Below are 17,606 nucleotides of genomic sequence, written 5' to 3'. Positions count from 1 at the left end.
TGAATTAACTATGTACCACTGGTATTCACTTCAGTGTGACTTTTACCCACAAAAGTCTGGTTATTAGGGGCAGACATTGATACTATCTTGTTGAGATTTTTAATTACAATGATTTTAACCAAAAATAATAGAAAAATAGCTATGATCTCTGGTGTGTATCACCTCATTATAGTACCTTTATTTCGATGTCCCTGCAAAGAATGCATTTTTGGTCTTATGTATCCTGCCACAATAGGTAGGTAGGTTGGTGAATGGTTTTGTAACAGAAGCTAGGTAGGTATCTCCAATATTGAATATTAACACAATACTAGCTTTATAGTGCTGATTAAAAGTTACAATTTTAAATTTTACAATTATTAAAAGTTCAAATGTAATGATAAAATATTGCAAAAGGGGTAAAGATAACTGTAGCGTGAATTTACTGTCTGCATGATAATGTGTACAATGGATACTGGAGACTAGTAAAGTAGAAATGAGAAGCAATCATTCATTACACCCTGGTTGTTCAAGTTTCTGTCATTTTCATTTGACCAGTTTATATTCTGAGGAAGAAATTTCTGATGGTGTGACATCATACTGAAATATGAATTTTGTTTGGAGATATTTTGAACACTAATCAAGGTGAGGGGTTCTTGATTAATGACACAGGTATGTCTTCTTTTGAGACTATATAAAGTTGACAATCAATAAAACGTTTCTTATTTAGATCATACTGAGGCCAACCTTATAGCATTTAGAACGAAAGGGTTTATTCCAACATCGCAGACAGAGAAAGCGAAGAAACTACTACAGGAGAAAAGGTCTATTGTCATCAAAGGGAATCCTGGTGAAGGAAAAACATCAACAGCCTCTCACCTGATAGACTATAACAACTATACAGATCAGCGTGTGGTGATCATTAGGCCACAACAGTGGGAGAAAGTCGACACAGATTGGGTAAAGATTGTTGTTCTGGAGGACATATTTGGACAATATGACCTTGACCCTAGTCGTCTGCAGGAGTGGATATATACTTATCTAAAAAAGATACAGGATCATGTTGATGAAGGAAACTTGCAGGTTATCATTACCATCAGAAATGATATATTCTCAAAGGTTTTTGCAAAACTAAAATCATTTAAACTCTTTTATAGTGATAGGTCACTGACACTGTGTTCAGGTGAACTGAAACATTCAGATAAGATCAGTATTTTAAAAAGAGAACTTGAGAGAAATGGAAAAGTCATGACTGATGATAAAATAGAACAGTGCATAGCAAATTTTGAAGGCATGATTGGTTTTCCCCAGTGCTGCTCACTATTTGCAGGTTATGAAGACTTATTTGGTCAGGGTCCAGATTTCTTCAAATGCCCAGAGAAATTCTTAGTTGACAATATCAGAAATTTAAAGGCAGGTAGCTTTCTGTCACTGGCTTTTCTTTTCTGCATTGATGAAATAGAGGAAGAGTACTTATCACTTTCAGAAATAAAAGAATCTAAGAAATATTTACCAGTATTGCAGGATATAGCTCAGTATCTCAATATTCCATTTAATGTGATATCACTGAGACGGTCATATGACCATTATCAAGGACTGTATGTCAAAAAGGGATCTTCATGTCAGGATCATTCTGGAGAGAATTTGCCATATGTACCTGATTCAGGAGGGAATGTTAGTAAATCCTGTATCCAGTTCTCTCATGCTACAGTATATGAAGCTGTAGGACAAGTCCTTGGAGATAAGTGTCCAGAGATGGTTGTAAAATACAGTGACCCAGAATATTTATATAGTAGGACCTACACAGCAGTAGTCGAGGACAATACTTCCCAGAATGTGTTTATACCTGTATCTGTCTATGGACTTCTGGTGAAGCGGATGGTTCAGGATGTTGTAGAGAAAAAAATTGTGAAGAGTGTTGTGAAACATTCAGCTTTCAAACAGTACCAGTTTGTGAAGAAACTAAAAGATGAGTTGCACAAGGATAATAGAATCATGGAATTTTTGATAGCTAATCCATACTGTAAACATGAGATTTATTGGGATGCATTTGAACCAAAGTGTGTCACATTTTTACAATGTGTATTACAAAGTGATGAAGATGCAGTCAAATTAGTATACAATCATTTCATGGGATTCTTGGAATGTGCACATAAGAATAACAGTTCTGACTGTTGCCAGTGTATAGAGAAGCAGAACCTACTGGAATTAGCTCTTTACTACCACCATTTTGAGATTGCAGACCAGCTAATCACTATGAATACCTATTACACACATGTAAGCCTCTGTAATGCTGCCAGACATGGTGACCTTAGCAGAGTTCAGACTATCCTGGAGGACTTAAAGAGGAGACAAGTTTTCAGTCCAGAATGTTTTGAGGCAAAGAAGGCATTATGTAGAGCCTATCTATCAAGAAGCCAGGATGTAATAGAGATTTTATTACAAGAAGAGATCACACTTCATGATAGTCATGTAATAGATGTTGTACTAGATGGAGATATAAATGTGTTAATGAAAGCGGTGGAACATCTGAAACTCAGTAAAAACTGGAATCCACATTTAGAACAGGATACGAAAGTACATTGGTTTTTCTTGCCTGATGCGTTGTATTCAGGTCTATTGAGTGACTTGATGAATACATTACCATGTTCTATAGCACTGTACATGGCCTACTGTAAAGAGAGATTTAATATGGCAGATTATCTTTTGAAAAATGAAGTAAAAGTAACAATGAACATGCTTCATTCTGTTTCATGGCATAATTCACAGCAGGCCCAGCAGGCCATTGCCAGCATGATACAGAATTTGAAAGACACTGGTACCTGGGATCCCCATTGCAATGATGCATCTGCTGCATTAGTAACTGCATATGGAAAAAATAATCTTGATGTATGTGATCTGCTGATTAAGGAGGGAGTCTCACTAAAAATAAAGAATCTTTCTGGTGTTATAGACAGACATGAAGTATCACTGGATTATATTAAGAAAGTAATACAAAATTTGAAGGATACTCACAGTTGGGATGTGAAGTGTAATGATGCATCTAAAGCATTACAATCAGCCTATATGGAAAACAAGTTTGATGTATGTGGTCTGCTGATTCAGGAGGGTGTCTCACTGACAATGAAGGATCTTGCTAGTATTACAAGTAGACATGGAGTATCACTGGAACCTGTAAAGAAAGCAATACAGCATTTGAAAGATACTGACAGTTGGGATCCCACCTGTTATGAAGCATCTGGTGCATTCATAAAGGCTTATAAGACCAACAATTATAATGTATGTGGTTTACTCATTGAAGAAGGGGTCTCATGTGCAATTCAGTATCTTTATGTTTTGACTATGATATCACTAGATTTAGTTAAAACAAGAGTAAAACAGTTAAAAGATACTGACAGTTGGGATGGAAAGTGTCACGTTGCTTCTAAAGCATTAGAAATGGCTTATAGCAGCAATAAGTATGATGTGTGCCATTGGCTGGTTAAGGAGGGAGTCTCGCTAACAATGAAGAATCTTGCAAGTGTTACAAATACGTATCGAGTATCACTGGCATCTATTAAAAACATTATACAACATTTGAAAGACACTGATTGTTGGGATCCCAAGAGTATTTATGCTTCTGAAGCATTAGAAAATGCTTATGTAAGAGAAAGATATGAAGTGTGTGATCTGTTGATTCAGGAAGGATTTTCACTGACACTGAACTCCTTCCTGAATTTGGCAAAAGCACAATCATATATGTCAATTGAATCTGTTAAGAAAATGATACAACATTTGAAGAACATTAATTGTTGGGATGCTAGATGTGAGGATGCATCTGATGTATTAGAAGTGGCTTTTGGACAAAATAGGTTTGCTGTATTTGATTTACTGATTCAGGAGGGGGTCTCATTAAAAATGAAGCATCTTCCTTGTATGATAAAGAGATCACAAGATTTTGTGAGAATAGCAGTGAAACATTTGAAAGACACCAACAGTTGGGACACAAAGTGTGATGATGCATCTGAAGCATTAGCAGAGGCTTATGGGGAAAATAAGTATGATGTATGTCAACTGCTGATTCAGGAGGGAGTGTCATTGACAATGAAGAATCTTTCTGGTGTTATTACATACAGACGCTCTTTAAATATCTCTCATTCAGTTAGAGTATCATTGGAATCTGTTAAGAATGCAATACAGCATCTGAAAGACACAAACAGTTGGGATCACAAGTGTGATGATGCATCTGAAGCATTAGGAATAGCATACAGGGAAGAGCTGTATGATGTGTGTCAACTGCTGATTCAGGCAGGAGTCTCACTGACTATGAAGAATCTTCCTGGTGTTGTTAGTAGATACAGAGTTGGTTTTAATTTTCATTTGAGTTGTATAGGATCATTTAAATCTGTTCAAAAAGCAATACAGCATTTGAAAAATACTGATAGCTGGGATCCCAAATGTAATAATGCATCCAAAGCATTAGAAAAGGCTTATATGGAACATGATTATAATACATGTGATCTTGTGATGCAGGAGGGAGTTTTACTAACAATGAAGTGTCTTTCCTGTATGCCTTTGAAATCAATAGAATATGTGAAAACAGCAGTAAAACAGTTGAAAGATACTGACAAGTGGGATGCAAAGTGTGATGATGCATCTGAAACATTAGGAAAGGCTTTTAGGAAAGAGCAGTATGATGTGTGTCAACTGCTGATTCAGGAGGGAGTGTCACTGACAATGAGTAATCTTACTAGTATTTTTAGTACACACCTACTGGAACTGGAAACTGCTAAGAAAGTAATACAACATTTGAAAGATACTAACAGTTGGGACGCAGAGTGTGATGATGCATCTGAAGCATTAGCAGAGGCTTATGGGAAAAATAAGTATGATATATGTCAACTGCTGATTCAGGATGGAGTGTCACTGACAATGAAGAATCTTAATAGTATTATAAAGGTTGAACCATCACTGGAATTAGTTCAGAAAGCAGTACAACATTTGAAAGATACTGACAGTTGGGATCCCAAGTGTGATCATGCTTCCAAAGCATTAGAATTGACTTACATCAGAGAGGAATATGATGTGTGTCGTCTGCTGATTCAGGAGGGAGTCTCACTGACAATGAGTAATCTTACTATTATTTTTAGTACATACAGTGAGGAACTGGAAACTGCCATGAAAGTAATACAACATTTGAAAGATACTAACAGTTGGGATCCCAAGTGTGATCATGCATTCAAAGCATTAGAAGTGGCTTATGCTAAAAGGCTGTATGATGTGCAAGATCTACTGATTCAGGAGGGAGTGCATCACTAACAGTGAAAGACCTGAATAATCTTATTAGTGTTAGAAGTCCATATGGAGTATAAACAGGATCATTGGAAAGTTGTTAGTACATATATTAGAAGTCCATTTACAGTATTGACTGGCTGACTGGAATGTGTTAGAATTAGAAGTCCATTTAGAGTATTGACTGAATCACTGGAATGGGTTAGTATTAGAAGTCCATTTAGATTATTGACTGAATCACTGGAATGGGTTTATTAGGATTGGAAGTCCATTTAGAGTATTAAGTGGATCACTGGAATGTGTTAGTATTAGAAGTCCATTTAGAGTATTAAGTGGATCACTTGAATGTGATAGTATTAGAAGTCCATTTAGAGTATTAAGTGGATCACTGGAATGTGTTAGTATTAGAAGTCCATTTAGAGTATTAAGTGGATCACTTGAATGTGATAGTATTAGAAGTCCATTTAGAGTATTAAGTGAATCACTGGAATGTGTTAGTATTAGAAGTCCATTTAGAGTATTAAGTGAATCACTGGAATGTGTTAGTATTAGAAGTCCATTTAGAGTATTAAGTGGATCACTTGAATGTGATAGTATTAGAAGTCCATTTAGAGTATTAAGTGGATCACTGGAATGTGTTAGTATTAGAAGTCCATTTAGAGTATTAAGTGGATCACTTGAGTGTGATAGTATTAGAAGTCCATTTAGAGTATTAAGTGGATCACTTGAATGTGATAGTATTAAAAGTCCATTTAGAGTATTAAGTGAATCACTGGAATGTGTTAGTATTAGAAGTCCATTTAGGGTATTAAGAGGATTACTGGAATGTGTTAGTATTAGAAGTCCGTTTAGAGTTGACTGAATCATTGGAATTTGTTGTTAGTATTAGAAGTCTGTTTAGAGTATTCACTGAGTAACTTCAATTAGTTGTTAGCATTAGAAGTCCATATAGAATGTTAACCGGATCACTTGAATGTGTTATTACTATAAGAAGTCCATATAGAGTATTGACTGGATCACTGGAATGTGTTGTTAGCATTAGAAATCCATTTAGAATGTTAAGAGGATCACTTGAATGTGTAATTACTATTAGAAGTCCATATAGAGTATGAACAGAATAATTTAAATGTGTTATTTGTATTAGAAGTCCATTTAGAATATTGACTGGATCACTGGAATGTGTTGTTAGCATTAGAAGTCAATTTAGAATGTTAACAAGATTACTTGAATATGCTATTGCTATTATAAATCCATTCAGAATATTAATAGGATCATTGGAATGTGTTAAGGAAACAATACAACATTTAATACTGACAGGCATATATCAATTACATCTTTGCTAAAGGTTTTAACACAAAACTATAAATAATGGCAATGCATCTTCATTATTTATAGTGTATTTGTATTTTCAATTAAATGTGTGTGGGGTCAATGCTATTTTGTTCACATTATTCAGGAAATGGGAGCCTTGTACATTTCCCAAGGACACATTGAGGTGGCAGACCCTTGGATTTTACTGCCCAACTTTCACCAAATAATTACTGCAGCTCTTGGATTGGGGTCAATCAATAGAATGGATTGGGATCAATCAATAGAATGAAACTAAAATACTTAAACTGAAATAGAGGGGTCAGTCACTAGAATGAAACTTGAAACTAAAATACTTAAACTGAAATAGAGGGGAAAATGAGTATCAGATCTAACCTCCATTGAAAAGGAAAGTTTTTTCTTTAATTCCTTAAGTTAGACATAAAGTAAATGTCGCTATTAATTTATCATTACGTTCTTATCAGCATCTTGTAATTACTGTGTAAAGCAGATATGAGGAAATTAATAAATAACAAACACAAGTTTTATGTCAAAACTGTCTTTATTATCACAGTAGCACATGAACATATAAAAAGTAATTTTTATGAGTAATTAAAGTCCTTAATGCTTTTTGCAGTCTCTTTTCAACAAACACTAACATCTGACAGTAGACTCTACACACAGCCAAGAATTAATAATACTTCATAATTGGATGAAAATACATAGAAGATTTTTATCATATGACTTTGTGATGGGTTTGTGAGTGATATACAACCCACCACTTGTGCTTTATATGGTGGATTTAAGAGTGATATACAACCTACACTAGCATTTGACAGTAGTCTGTATCCATATCCATATCCATATATATGTGTGTGTGTGTGTGTGTGTGTGTGTTACTTCACAGTAGGTCAACCAGTGGAGCATTTTGGTTGTATTATGTATATATGAATATATATGTTACCTGATTGTAGGTCAGGGATCAGTTCTTATATTTTTTGTGTTACCTTATTCTAGATCAACTTGTGGAACAGTTTTTTTGTTTTCTGTATAAATGTATGTTAACTTATTGTAGGTCAAAATGGGTGGGGTGGGGTGGCAGTTTAGATGTTTTTTGTATATAGATATGTTACGTGATTGTAGGTCAACTAGTGGAGCAATTTGGTTATTTTTGTACATCAAGTTTTGGAGCACTTTGGTTGTTCTGTATATATATATATATATATATATATATATATATATATATATATATATATGTATGTATGTATGTATATTAACTAACTGTAAGTCATCATGGGGGGCAGTTTGATTATTTTCTGTATATTTTCTGATTGTAGTTCAACCTGAAGAGCAGTTTTCTGTATAGATCAATTCACTGACCTTTAACGTTATAGCAACAGAAATGAAATTATGCGCATGCGCAGTTTTTGCAGGGCAGACAAAGTGAATTCAAATATCGACTAAAATGAGCAATTAGGTGAAAACTTTGCCTGAAAAGAGGAAACTGCATACTACAAAATGTTGTCTAGTTCAACAATCCTGAGTACGATGATCGGTGACAGATAAATGGGAAAAAATAAATTCAGTATGTGATAAATGCATTTTTTTTAAGACGGGTATACTCCATAAAACAAACTTTTTTAAATGTCAAGTTAAACAAATAATTTTATTTTGAGGCTATGCTGTGACAATGTGGCATATACATGAATAAGAACCTTGTTTACACGATTCGTCATTACTTACACGTTTCAATCATACTGCCAAACCTGTATTAATGATGACCTGACATCATGTATATGAGGTCATTACACTTGTTCTTAATTTAACTTCTGCGACCAAGGCTGGTACATGTTTTAAATTTCACAAATCACTTGCAACAGCTTTTTGCATCCATTCTTTCATTTTATGGATGTTATCAGCATTACTCTTGCTACAGTCTTAAAATCTTGAATTCTCATTTTACCTCTTTCAGTGTGTATACATGCTGTAGACATTTGTTTTGATTCTTCAACTTGTGAAATTGTATTCATTATTGATATCAAAGGAATACGCTCTACTCATAGTAATTTATTTCTTTATATACTGCTTTATTTGTCATTTGTTTTAAACATATAAGAAATAAAGTAATATAATATAAGAGAAGGAAAGGAAATGCTTATTATATAATGTTCTGTGTAGTGACTGCTTTAAAAGAAGAGATATGTTGAAAGAATATTATGGGTCTGATTCGTATCAGTCTTTACCTCTGACACAATTTAGTTCAGTTGAAGCAACAGATCCACGACAAATTGGTTTTATAGTTTATTAAAACATTGATAAATCTCTCACATTATATATTGGACAGGTCATTGTTATTTGATTTGCCCTTCACAAACTGAGTGAAAATTAATATCTGGTTGTAGCACAGGGCAGTGGTCAGCGTCATGAATTGATCTACATACATGTTACCTGGTACTTTATTATTTATGTTATATATTGTTTACATAATTGTACATTTTTTTGTTTACATTTATACCTTTTATATTTTATCTTTTTGTACTACATGTTGATGTTCATTTTGGAAGCCATTGTCTTCCTAAAATTTGTTAACTTAACTGGTCATAAAGCCATGTGTTTACAGTATTACTTGTGCATCCATCATATAACTTGAGATTGATTAGGAACAGTCTACACATATTAATAAGGTAATATTACATCTGATTGGCTGAGCTCTTAACCACTTTAAAGACAGAAATATCATTGTCTTAGACATATGGTATAACCAGTGATATTAATGAGATATCTTGCATCTGATTGGTTGAGCTTGTTACCTCTCTAGATCTAGAGACTATATTTCTCATCCATAAAATGCAGTAGATGAGTTTATATCATCATTTACATCATCAAGATCTTGGATGACTTTAATATTAACAAATGACTGTTTATATTAATTATGTCATTATTTTTAGAACCGATTTTCTGTCTGATAATAGTAAATTAGATAAAATCAACATGACATAAAAATTTTAAAATACTTTAGTTACATTGTGTTTGTATAATGTTACATATTTTAAAACACTTTAGTTACATTGTGTTTGTATAATGTTACTTAATCCTGCTTAGTGAAATGGTCAGCTGTTAAGCTCTGAAGGATTTTGTTGTTCTAGGGTTTAACGCCATTTTTCAGCACAAGATAGGCTATACATGGCGGCCAGTATTAATGGTGGAGGAAGAACCCTGGAAAACCCAGGTAAGAACCACCGACCCACGAGAAGCTACTGGCAGGCTTTCCCACGTACCCACGCTAGCCGAGCTTTGGACTCGAACCCACGCAGACAGAGGTGAGACGGCAGTGATCCGGAACGTCGAGCGCTTTAGACCACTCGGCCACTCGGGGCCCCAGCTCTGAAGGAGAGGCAAGTGATATATTACCAACTTGTGCCTCTTATTTTTGCAGTCCCTTATCTGGACATTTATAATTCAAAAGTCATATGTCGTCCTTCCATCCATCCATCCATCTGCCAACAAGCGCTTTTGAACACTTCAGACCATTAATTTCTGATCAGATCACATTGTATTTTCATTAGATTTGGTATGTAAGCTTATGTCATCAGTACAGATCCAGAAATCTTTGCTGATCCACAGAGTAACCACTCTTACCATCTATACTTCAAGGGTGGAGCAAAGAACAGTTCTGATTTGCAAATCAGGATATGATCCACAGGGTGAGGAAGATATCTAGAGAAAAAAGCTGGCTGTATGAATGACATGAGAAAGTGATTATATATATATATATATATATATATGTGTGTGTGTGTGTGTGTGTGTTATGTAAAGAAGATGAAAGAATCCAACATTAATAGTTGGACAAGGAACTTAGTACCGGGGTCATTTCATTCCTGTCTTCAATTTGACTACCTGTGTGAATTTGCAGTCACAAACTGACACATATTAATTAAAAATGTGAGTAATATGTCCATCTTGTTAGAACTTAGCTTTTAGGTTGATACCATGTAGCTCTCATTTTGTTGACATTTTATATATGCATACAAACATATAAAGAAATAAATTAAAAAGATGTGGTATTATTATGTTAATGATGTTGTCTATTTGTTACCATTATCTTTTATTTAATATACACCATACAGAATTTTTAAATCATTGCATGTTGTAATTAAGTTTATTGTACCTCATGTTTGCCTGTATTTTGAAAGGTTTATTCATCATAATGTTTGTGCAGTTCAATTTTACATTTTCTGAATTTTTACCTTTAGTTGGGACCATATTACCAATAGTGTGCTGAGATGCTGTAAATCGCTACTGCATGTCTGTTAACAATTTCGTTCCTAAACAATGTTGCATGCTCTCAGCCCTTTACAGCTACCATACTGTGTAGATAGCTTGAACCAGAAGTTAGACAAAGCATATTGATTTAAGGTCAGAAGGTAAAAGGTCAAAGGCACTAAGTGAAAAATAAATATTAGTTCCACATCATGTCTCTGAAACAATCTTTGTGGATGACTGACACTTATGGCAAGGAAGAAGCATGTCATTGTTTATGTCCAAAGTCCAAGGCCACTAGGAGCAAAGGGAGACAACTGGTTTTGATGTAGGAGCATTGGTTGTTGCTGGGGAACAGTGTGTTTTCTTTATATATATATATATATATATGAAACTGGTAATTTGACTTTAAGGCACTTTTAATAAAACTAGTAACCCACATTTAAGGCACTTTTATATGAAAACTGAGCTTTAATTTTCTCCTTTAAATCCTTTCATTTTTGTTATATTACCCATGAAGTATTTTCATTTCTGTACTCTGAGAAAACGTGGTAGCCAACTGGGTTACCTGATTTCCACAGACGGTTGCCCAGATCCAGCATTTATGTAATAACTAGACCCAGGCATAGTTTTATGGGAACATGTCGAGTCTGTACATATATTTTTTATTTTTCAACTTATGGAACAAAATATATGAATATGTATATACATGTATTAATCTTGTACTCATTAAATCTTTTGTATAATCATTGTTAACAAATTGGAAACTAACAAGAAACAAGGGTATTGCTATAGTGAAAATTGTCATTGATTTGCATGTATTTTTGTGTATACATTACACATTTGGTTAACTCAGAATATGATATGTGATTGATTCATATAGGATTATAGACCAATCAGATATCAAAAATTGAGTTGATTCTAGTTTTAAGAAAATGTTTATGTAATCTTGGGACCTTGCTACATCAGTAGGTTTGCTGATATCTAAGTGTACTTGTATTGAAAATCTTGAATAATAGCTATTGAGCTACAACAGTGAGATAAACAGGCTGATGTCTAAGTGTCATCATCATCATCATCAGTCTCATGACCTAGTGTGGTCGTTGAGGCACTGTGCTGCTGAACATCTGACCAGTTCCCTCCACTTGTCTCGATCATGTGCCAATGCCTGTGTCTCCGCAAAACTTTTCCTGGTCCATTCTGTGATGTTGTCAGTCCACTTTTTTCTCTGTCTACCTCTCCTTCTGCCACCCTGGATGCTGCCCTGCAGGACTGTTGTGGATAGACTGTTGGCTCTAGTGACATGGCCATACCATTTCAGCTTTCTCTTTTTGACGGTGGTGAGGAGGTCCTCATATTGGCCTACTTCGCGCCTGATGGTGTTACGCACTTCTTCATTTGTGATGTGGTCCATGTAAGAGATGCCAAGGATGGTTATGTAGCATCTCATTTCAAGTGTCTGGATTCTTCGTTGTAATTCTGCTGTCAGGGTCCATGCCTCACATGAGTACAAAAAGACTGAGATGACTAGAGCTCGCAATAGTCTGATTTTAGTTTTCAGACAGATATTCTTGTCTCTCCAGATGGGTCTTAGCTTTGACATAGCTGCCATTGTTTGTGCTGCTCTTGACAAAATTTCTGCTCTTGATCCCTCTTCAGTGATTATGGGACCAAGATATTTGAACTGGCTCACTGTTTCCAGTTCATGTCCTCTGACTTTAATCTTGGCTGAGATTTGTTTGCCTTTATTTGTCATCAGTTTTGTCTTCTCAGCACTTATCTCCATGTCAAATCTGGAAGACGTTTCATCCAGGTTCTTCACTAAGGTGGCTAGCCCGTCTTCACTGCCTGCCAGCCCATCAATGTCGTCTGAAAAGCAGAGGTTGGTGATGTTACGCCCTCCAATGCTGACTGTCCCACAGTGGTTTTCCAGGGCTTCGCTCATGATGCACTCTAAGTAGATGTTGAAAAGCGTGGGTGACAGGAGACAGCCTTGACGCACTCCCACTGTTGTCTGGAACCAGTCTCCCATAGTACCTTGGGCAATTACTGCACTGGTAGCTTTGGTGTACAGCAGCTTGATGGTATTGGTTGAATTCAAAATCTTGAATAATAGCTATTGAGTTACAACAGTGAGATAAACAGGATGATATCTAAGTGTACTCATTTTCTAAATTTTGATGACTTCAGTACTCATTGACACACAGGAATGGGATATACAGGATGATATCTAAGTGTACACAAATTCTAAATCTTCATGCCTTTGCAGACAAAGAGCTAGAGTACTGAGAGGTGCAGGATATCTAATTAATTAATTCTCTTTTTGTGTCAAATTTATTAGAAAATCAGGGATTCCGTTTGTTTAAAATTTCTTAGACAATCAAAGAATCCATTTTCCTCAAATTTAGAAAATCAAGGACTCAATGTATTCAAATTTATAAAAAAATCAATGATTCCATTTGTCTCGGATTTATTAGAAAATTAAGAACTGCGATGTTTTTCATTTGAACCTTAAGCTGAGTTTGAATTGTGCTAAAAATTGTTTGACTGTCTCAAGGACAAATATAAATTTTTTAATGATGTTGATTACAGAACTTTTAATTTGTATATAAATTATTAATTAAATTCATAATACAGATTGGTTATAATTATTGTTTATCATCATATCTACTTATCCATTATTATAATTTCTACTAATTCTCTATTATAATTTCTACATCATTTCTACAAATTCTAGTATAATTTCTACATCATTTCTACTAATTTTCTGTTATAATTTGTAAATAAACTATTAATTATAATCATAATGAAAATTTACTTCATTTATGGTTTATCATCATAATTACTACTTAAAACTGTACATCTGAAACAGTTATACTTCTAAAAGCAAGTTTACATGTAATTTGAAGTCTCATTTATAATTCATCAACGGTCTGTCATTGGTCTGTGTTTCAGAATGATGATGTTTATCACAGACCTGATACAGGTCATATTCTATTCATTTCATGAACCTAATAATGACTTTTACCACAGACCTGGTGCTGGTCTAGTTGCCATCACTTAATTAACATCTAGCTTTCAATGAGTGGTGTTTCAGAACAATTGTTTTTTTACGGTAGACCTCAGATACTGGTCCTGTTGTCATTACTTCATGAATATCTAGCTCTCATTGATTGGTGTTTCAGAATGGTTATTTTTTTCCACATAGTTTTCTTTTCACTTCATCAACCACTGGCTCTCAATGGTCGTCCTTCCAGGATAATTGTATTGTTTTACCACTTCATGAACCTGTAGCTCTCATTGGTTTGTGTTTCAGAATAATGATTTGTTTGCCACAGATCTTATGTTGGTTCTATTCTCTTTACTTAATTAACAGCTAGCTGTTATTGAGTAGTGATTCTGAATAATGTCCTGGTCATACATCAGACTTTTTGCCAGTCTTACTCTCTTCACTTGGTTATCATTAATAGCTGCTTGGAAGACTACACAATCGTTTAATTTGATACTGTTACATGATAACACCACTTTTAGTTGGACTGATGCCTGCAAATTTAAGATCTCACCGCTACTCAATCATTAAAATTGTATGAACTGTTGAGTACCTTTTTGAGTTTGAACATCTTTTCTGCAGTCATTTAGTACTGTGTACCTTGTGATTAATTATAAAATAATAATGATTATACAGTGTGTGCTTTGTGTAAATGTTTACCATTAAACATGGTATAGACCAACCATGTACGATTCATCATTAAATAGTGCCAGTTATAACATGATTGCTTCATGTAAATGTTTGCCAATGAACTTGAAAGGACAAACCTGAACAATTCACCATGTATGACAATGGTTATAGTAGTGGCACAGTGTTCTTTTTCTTTGTTTAGTGGACCCATTTATTGGTGGCACTCCTTAACAGATTCATGGGTGATGGTGAGAACTGAGCTTCAACTGTCATAGGGAATTGAAAATCTGCAAATTGTTCATTTACTCTTTGGACAAATCATAAGAAACTTGAACAGTATGTATATGATCTTCACAAATAATTTATTTTTATATGAATCACTGAATTTTAAATGTAGACATAATGATAATGTTGAAATTTGATTTGTTTTATCTTGAATTCATGGCAATATTAAGTTACGAGACTAGATACCAGACAACAAAGCCATGCAACACAACAACAGTGGAGATGAGTAAACATTTAAGTCATTATTATGAAGATTCTGTATTTTTGAACATAAATTATAACATCAAATATAAAGTGCGTCATTGTACATTGTATATTGGTCACCAGTACCACCAGCAGCGGTCAGATTGAGTGTTCATCCAATGTCTCATCCTCAGTCAATTTCTGGTGGCGAGGTGACAACTTTCCATGACCCTTTTTTTATTGCTCCTTGATCAAAAAGTTTCTTCTCGGAACATGTATGCCTCACCCTGGTTTAACTAAATTTATAAATATTTCTTCGCAAATCAAGATTTACACTATCTTTCTTAAGCCACTTCTGACAATATTTAGGTTTTTGGAAGACACTGAGATCATAGAAAAGATTAGAAAATATTTATTAAGCTTTTAACTTGTATTCCCTGTAAATATTTTATTTAAAAAGGGTTAAGACTTGCTTGAATCCAGTAAACATCCAAATATATACAACCAAAAGCAACCATGTCCTTAACAAAGGTCATAAAAAGGCTGAAGAGAAAATGACATGCTGAGTGTAACTGGTGCCTGGTAGCTTTGACAAATTCAAATATCAAATAGTGTAATCTGTGAATTTTGGATTTCAATTTATACTGGAATATATCACACGTGTAATCAATTGGTCAATAAACATTATGTATATACACATATATTTTCCTTTCTTTATATGTTTGGAAATTATTTCAGCTAAGTAGGGTCATTCTCTCTCTCTCTCTCTCTCTCTCCAAAACAAAATTTGGAAAAGCAGTTTAGCATCAATGATATATTTTCCTTATTGATGGTCATCTGAAATAGCATAAGTGATACCATTAATTCCTGAAACCGGAAGTTTCATTAAATGTAGCTAAAAGTATATCATTCGTTTTGAATACTTAACTATAGTGAACAAGATGAAGCCTAGGCATTCATCTGGCTTTATCGTATACTGAGCGTTGACGTGTACATGGATGAAGGATGGGAACAATTACAATATCTGGAAATTCGACTTGTACTCCGTATCGACTTGTACGCATGCAAATAATGTACTCTTGAAATAATTGGAGGATTTCCATGAAACTATATATATATATATATATATATATATATATATATATATATATATATTCATCCTGCAATGAAACTGATGATGCATGGACATCTCATATGGCCTCCACAATGCCATCTTGTAAATCTCATTATTCCTCCACCTGAGCAGAAAGTCATATTGACATATTGAGATTTTCACCAGAAGACACATTACGATGTCTAGTTACTCCTAAATCATAATCGTGCCGATCCAATTAGGTGGCCACAGTAGCTATCTTGAAAATGGTTGTAAATGAAAATGTTGCCAATCCAGCAGCCACTATGGCCATCTTACAAAATTCGTTATCACTACTTCGACAAGACGACTTTTCAACATTGAGCCTTCACCAAATGACTTCTTATATCCTGTTGGTCAAAATTAAAACTGTGTCAGTCTGGCATCCACGATATACTGGACAGCAGCTAATTCAAAACATTTTTGTCACTAACAAATGTCAGAGAGGTTTGAAGACTCTCCAGTTAAAGGAAGAAATGGTTTTATTTTGTTTAGTTGTAAAATTATTGCCTCTGCCTTCTGAGCCACAGCTTCACTCATTACTATTGTAGTGAAGATTATGTATTCAAATATTTTTAACTGTAACCAAAGGTGGGTGTATTGGTGTAAATCACAGTACATTTCTAATTTCGAAACTTTGTTGAATGGACGGAAAGATTTAATGTTCACAACGTTCTGAGGAATATAATTCCAACATGGTACTAGAGACAGTATATATCTCAGTGGAGCTCATTATTGTGCAAGGTAGCAGCAGGGAGGGTGAACCCAGCGCTTTTTTTATAAGTCATTGTTTAGTAAACTAAGACCTCCTACAAATGCGAGAAGAAGACAAAAAAAAAACGCGTAAATAACGTGAAATCGAAGCCTCTTATTAACTAAGGGCTTCTCTTACTGGTTAGTTGTTTTGTTACTGTATTGTTCTTCGTTTTAAAATTATACGCATGTGAGTTTACCTGGGTGACACAATCGATGACCGGTTCACCCTCCCTGCTGCAGTTAACCAATAATTTTATCAAGACTGAAACGATATCGTGATCGCGAGTCATGTAAATTTATCGTTATAAAACCACGCGGGGTTGACTGCGCTTTACTAAATAAACTTTTAAAACGACTATAACTCGTGTCTCCGCTACACGAAGTGAGTCCAATGAATATTTCTCGGCGTATGCGTATCAACTCCGTTAAACACGGCAAAAATATTACAGTAATCTCTGATTACTTTAGGTATCGGTGTATACTGTTGAGTAACATAAGTCACGTCTGTGTTTTTATGTCTTCCTCGAGAAAATATCCGAGCTGGATTTGATTGTTAATCCAGCATCACATCGTCGTATACAAATAAATTATTAATGGACCCATCAAGGTCATACACAGATGGTGCTTCACCGATATCAGTAATAAACTCAATAACGTCTTCATTTAACAATTTTGCGTTTTCATTAAAATCCTTGAGTACATCATAACATCATTGATCATCAACTTATCCCATTTTAACCACCTCATTATCAAATT

The 17,606-nt window shown here is 34.6% G+C and overlaps 1 protein-coding gene across 1 annotated transcript in view; it reads left to right on the top strand.

The window, feature by feature from the left end:
- LOC149792062 (uncharacterized) overlaps positions 1 to 15,663 on the top strand; it is a 44,368-nt gene extending 28,705 nt beyond the window's left edge. Inside the window, exon 7 of the mRNA XM_089970560.1 lies at positions 707 to 15,663. Coding sequence (XP_089826686.1) covers positions 707 to 5,274 — 4,568 coding nt within the window. The 3' untranslated portion in view covers positions 5,275 to 15,663. The remainder of the gene's footprint in view (positions 1 to 706) is intronic.
- Positions 15,664 to 17,606: the final 1,943 nt, after the last annotated feature.

Source organism: Sinohyriopsis cumingii, chromosome 9 (genome assembly GCF_028554795.1).
Source record: "Sinohyriopsis cumingii isolate HCF-2022 chromosome 9, ASM2855479v2, whole genome shotgun sequence".
In the NCBI taxonomy this organism is placed as follows: Eukaryota; Metazoa; Mollusca; class Bivalvia; order Unionida; family Unionidae; genus Sinohyriopsis; species Sinohyriopsis cumingii.
The sequence above is the reverse complement of the archived record's forward strand: the minus strand, read 5'-3'. Positions and strand labels throughout refer to the sequence as shown.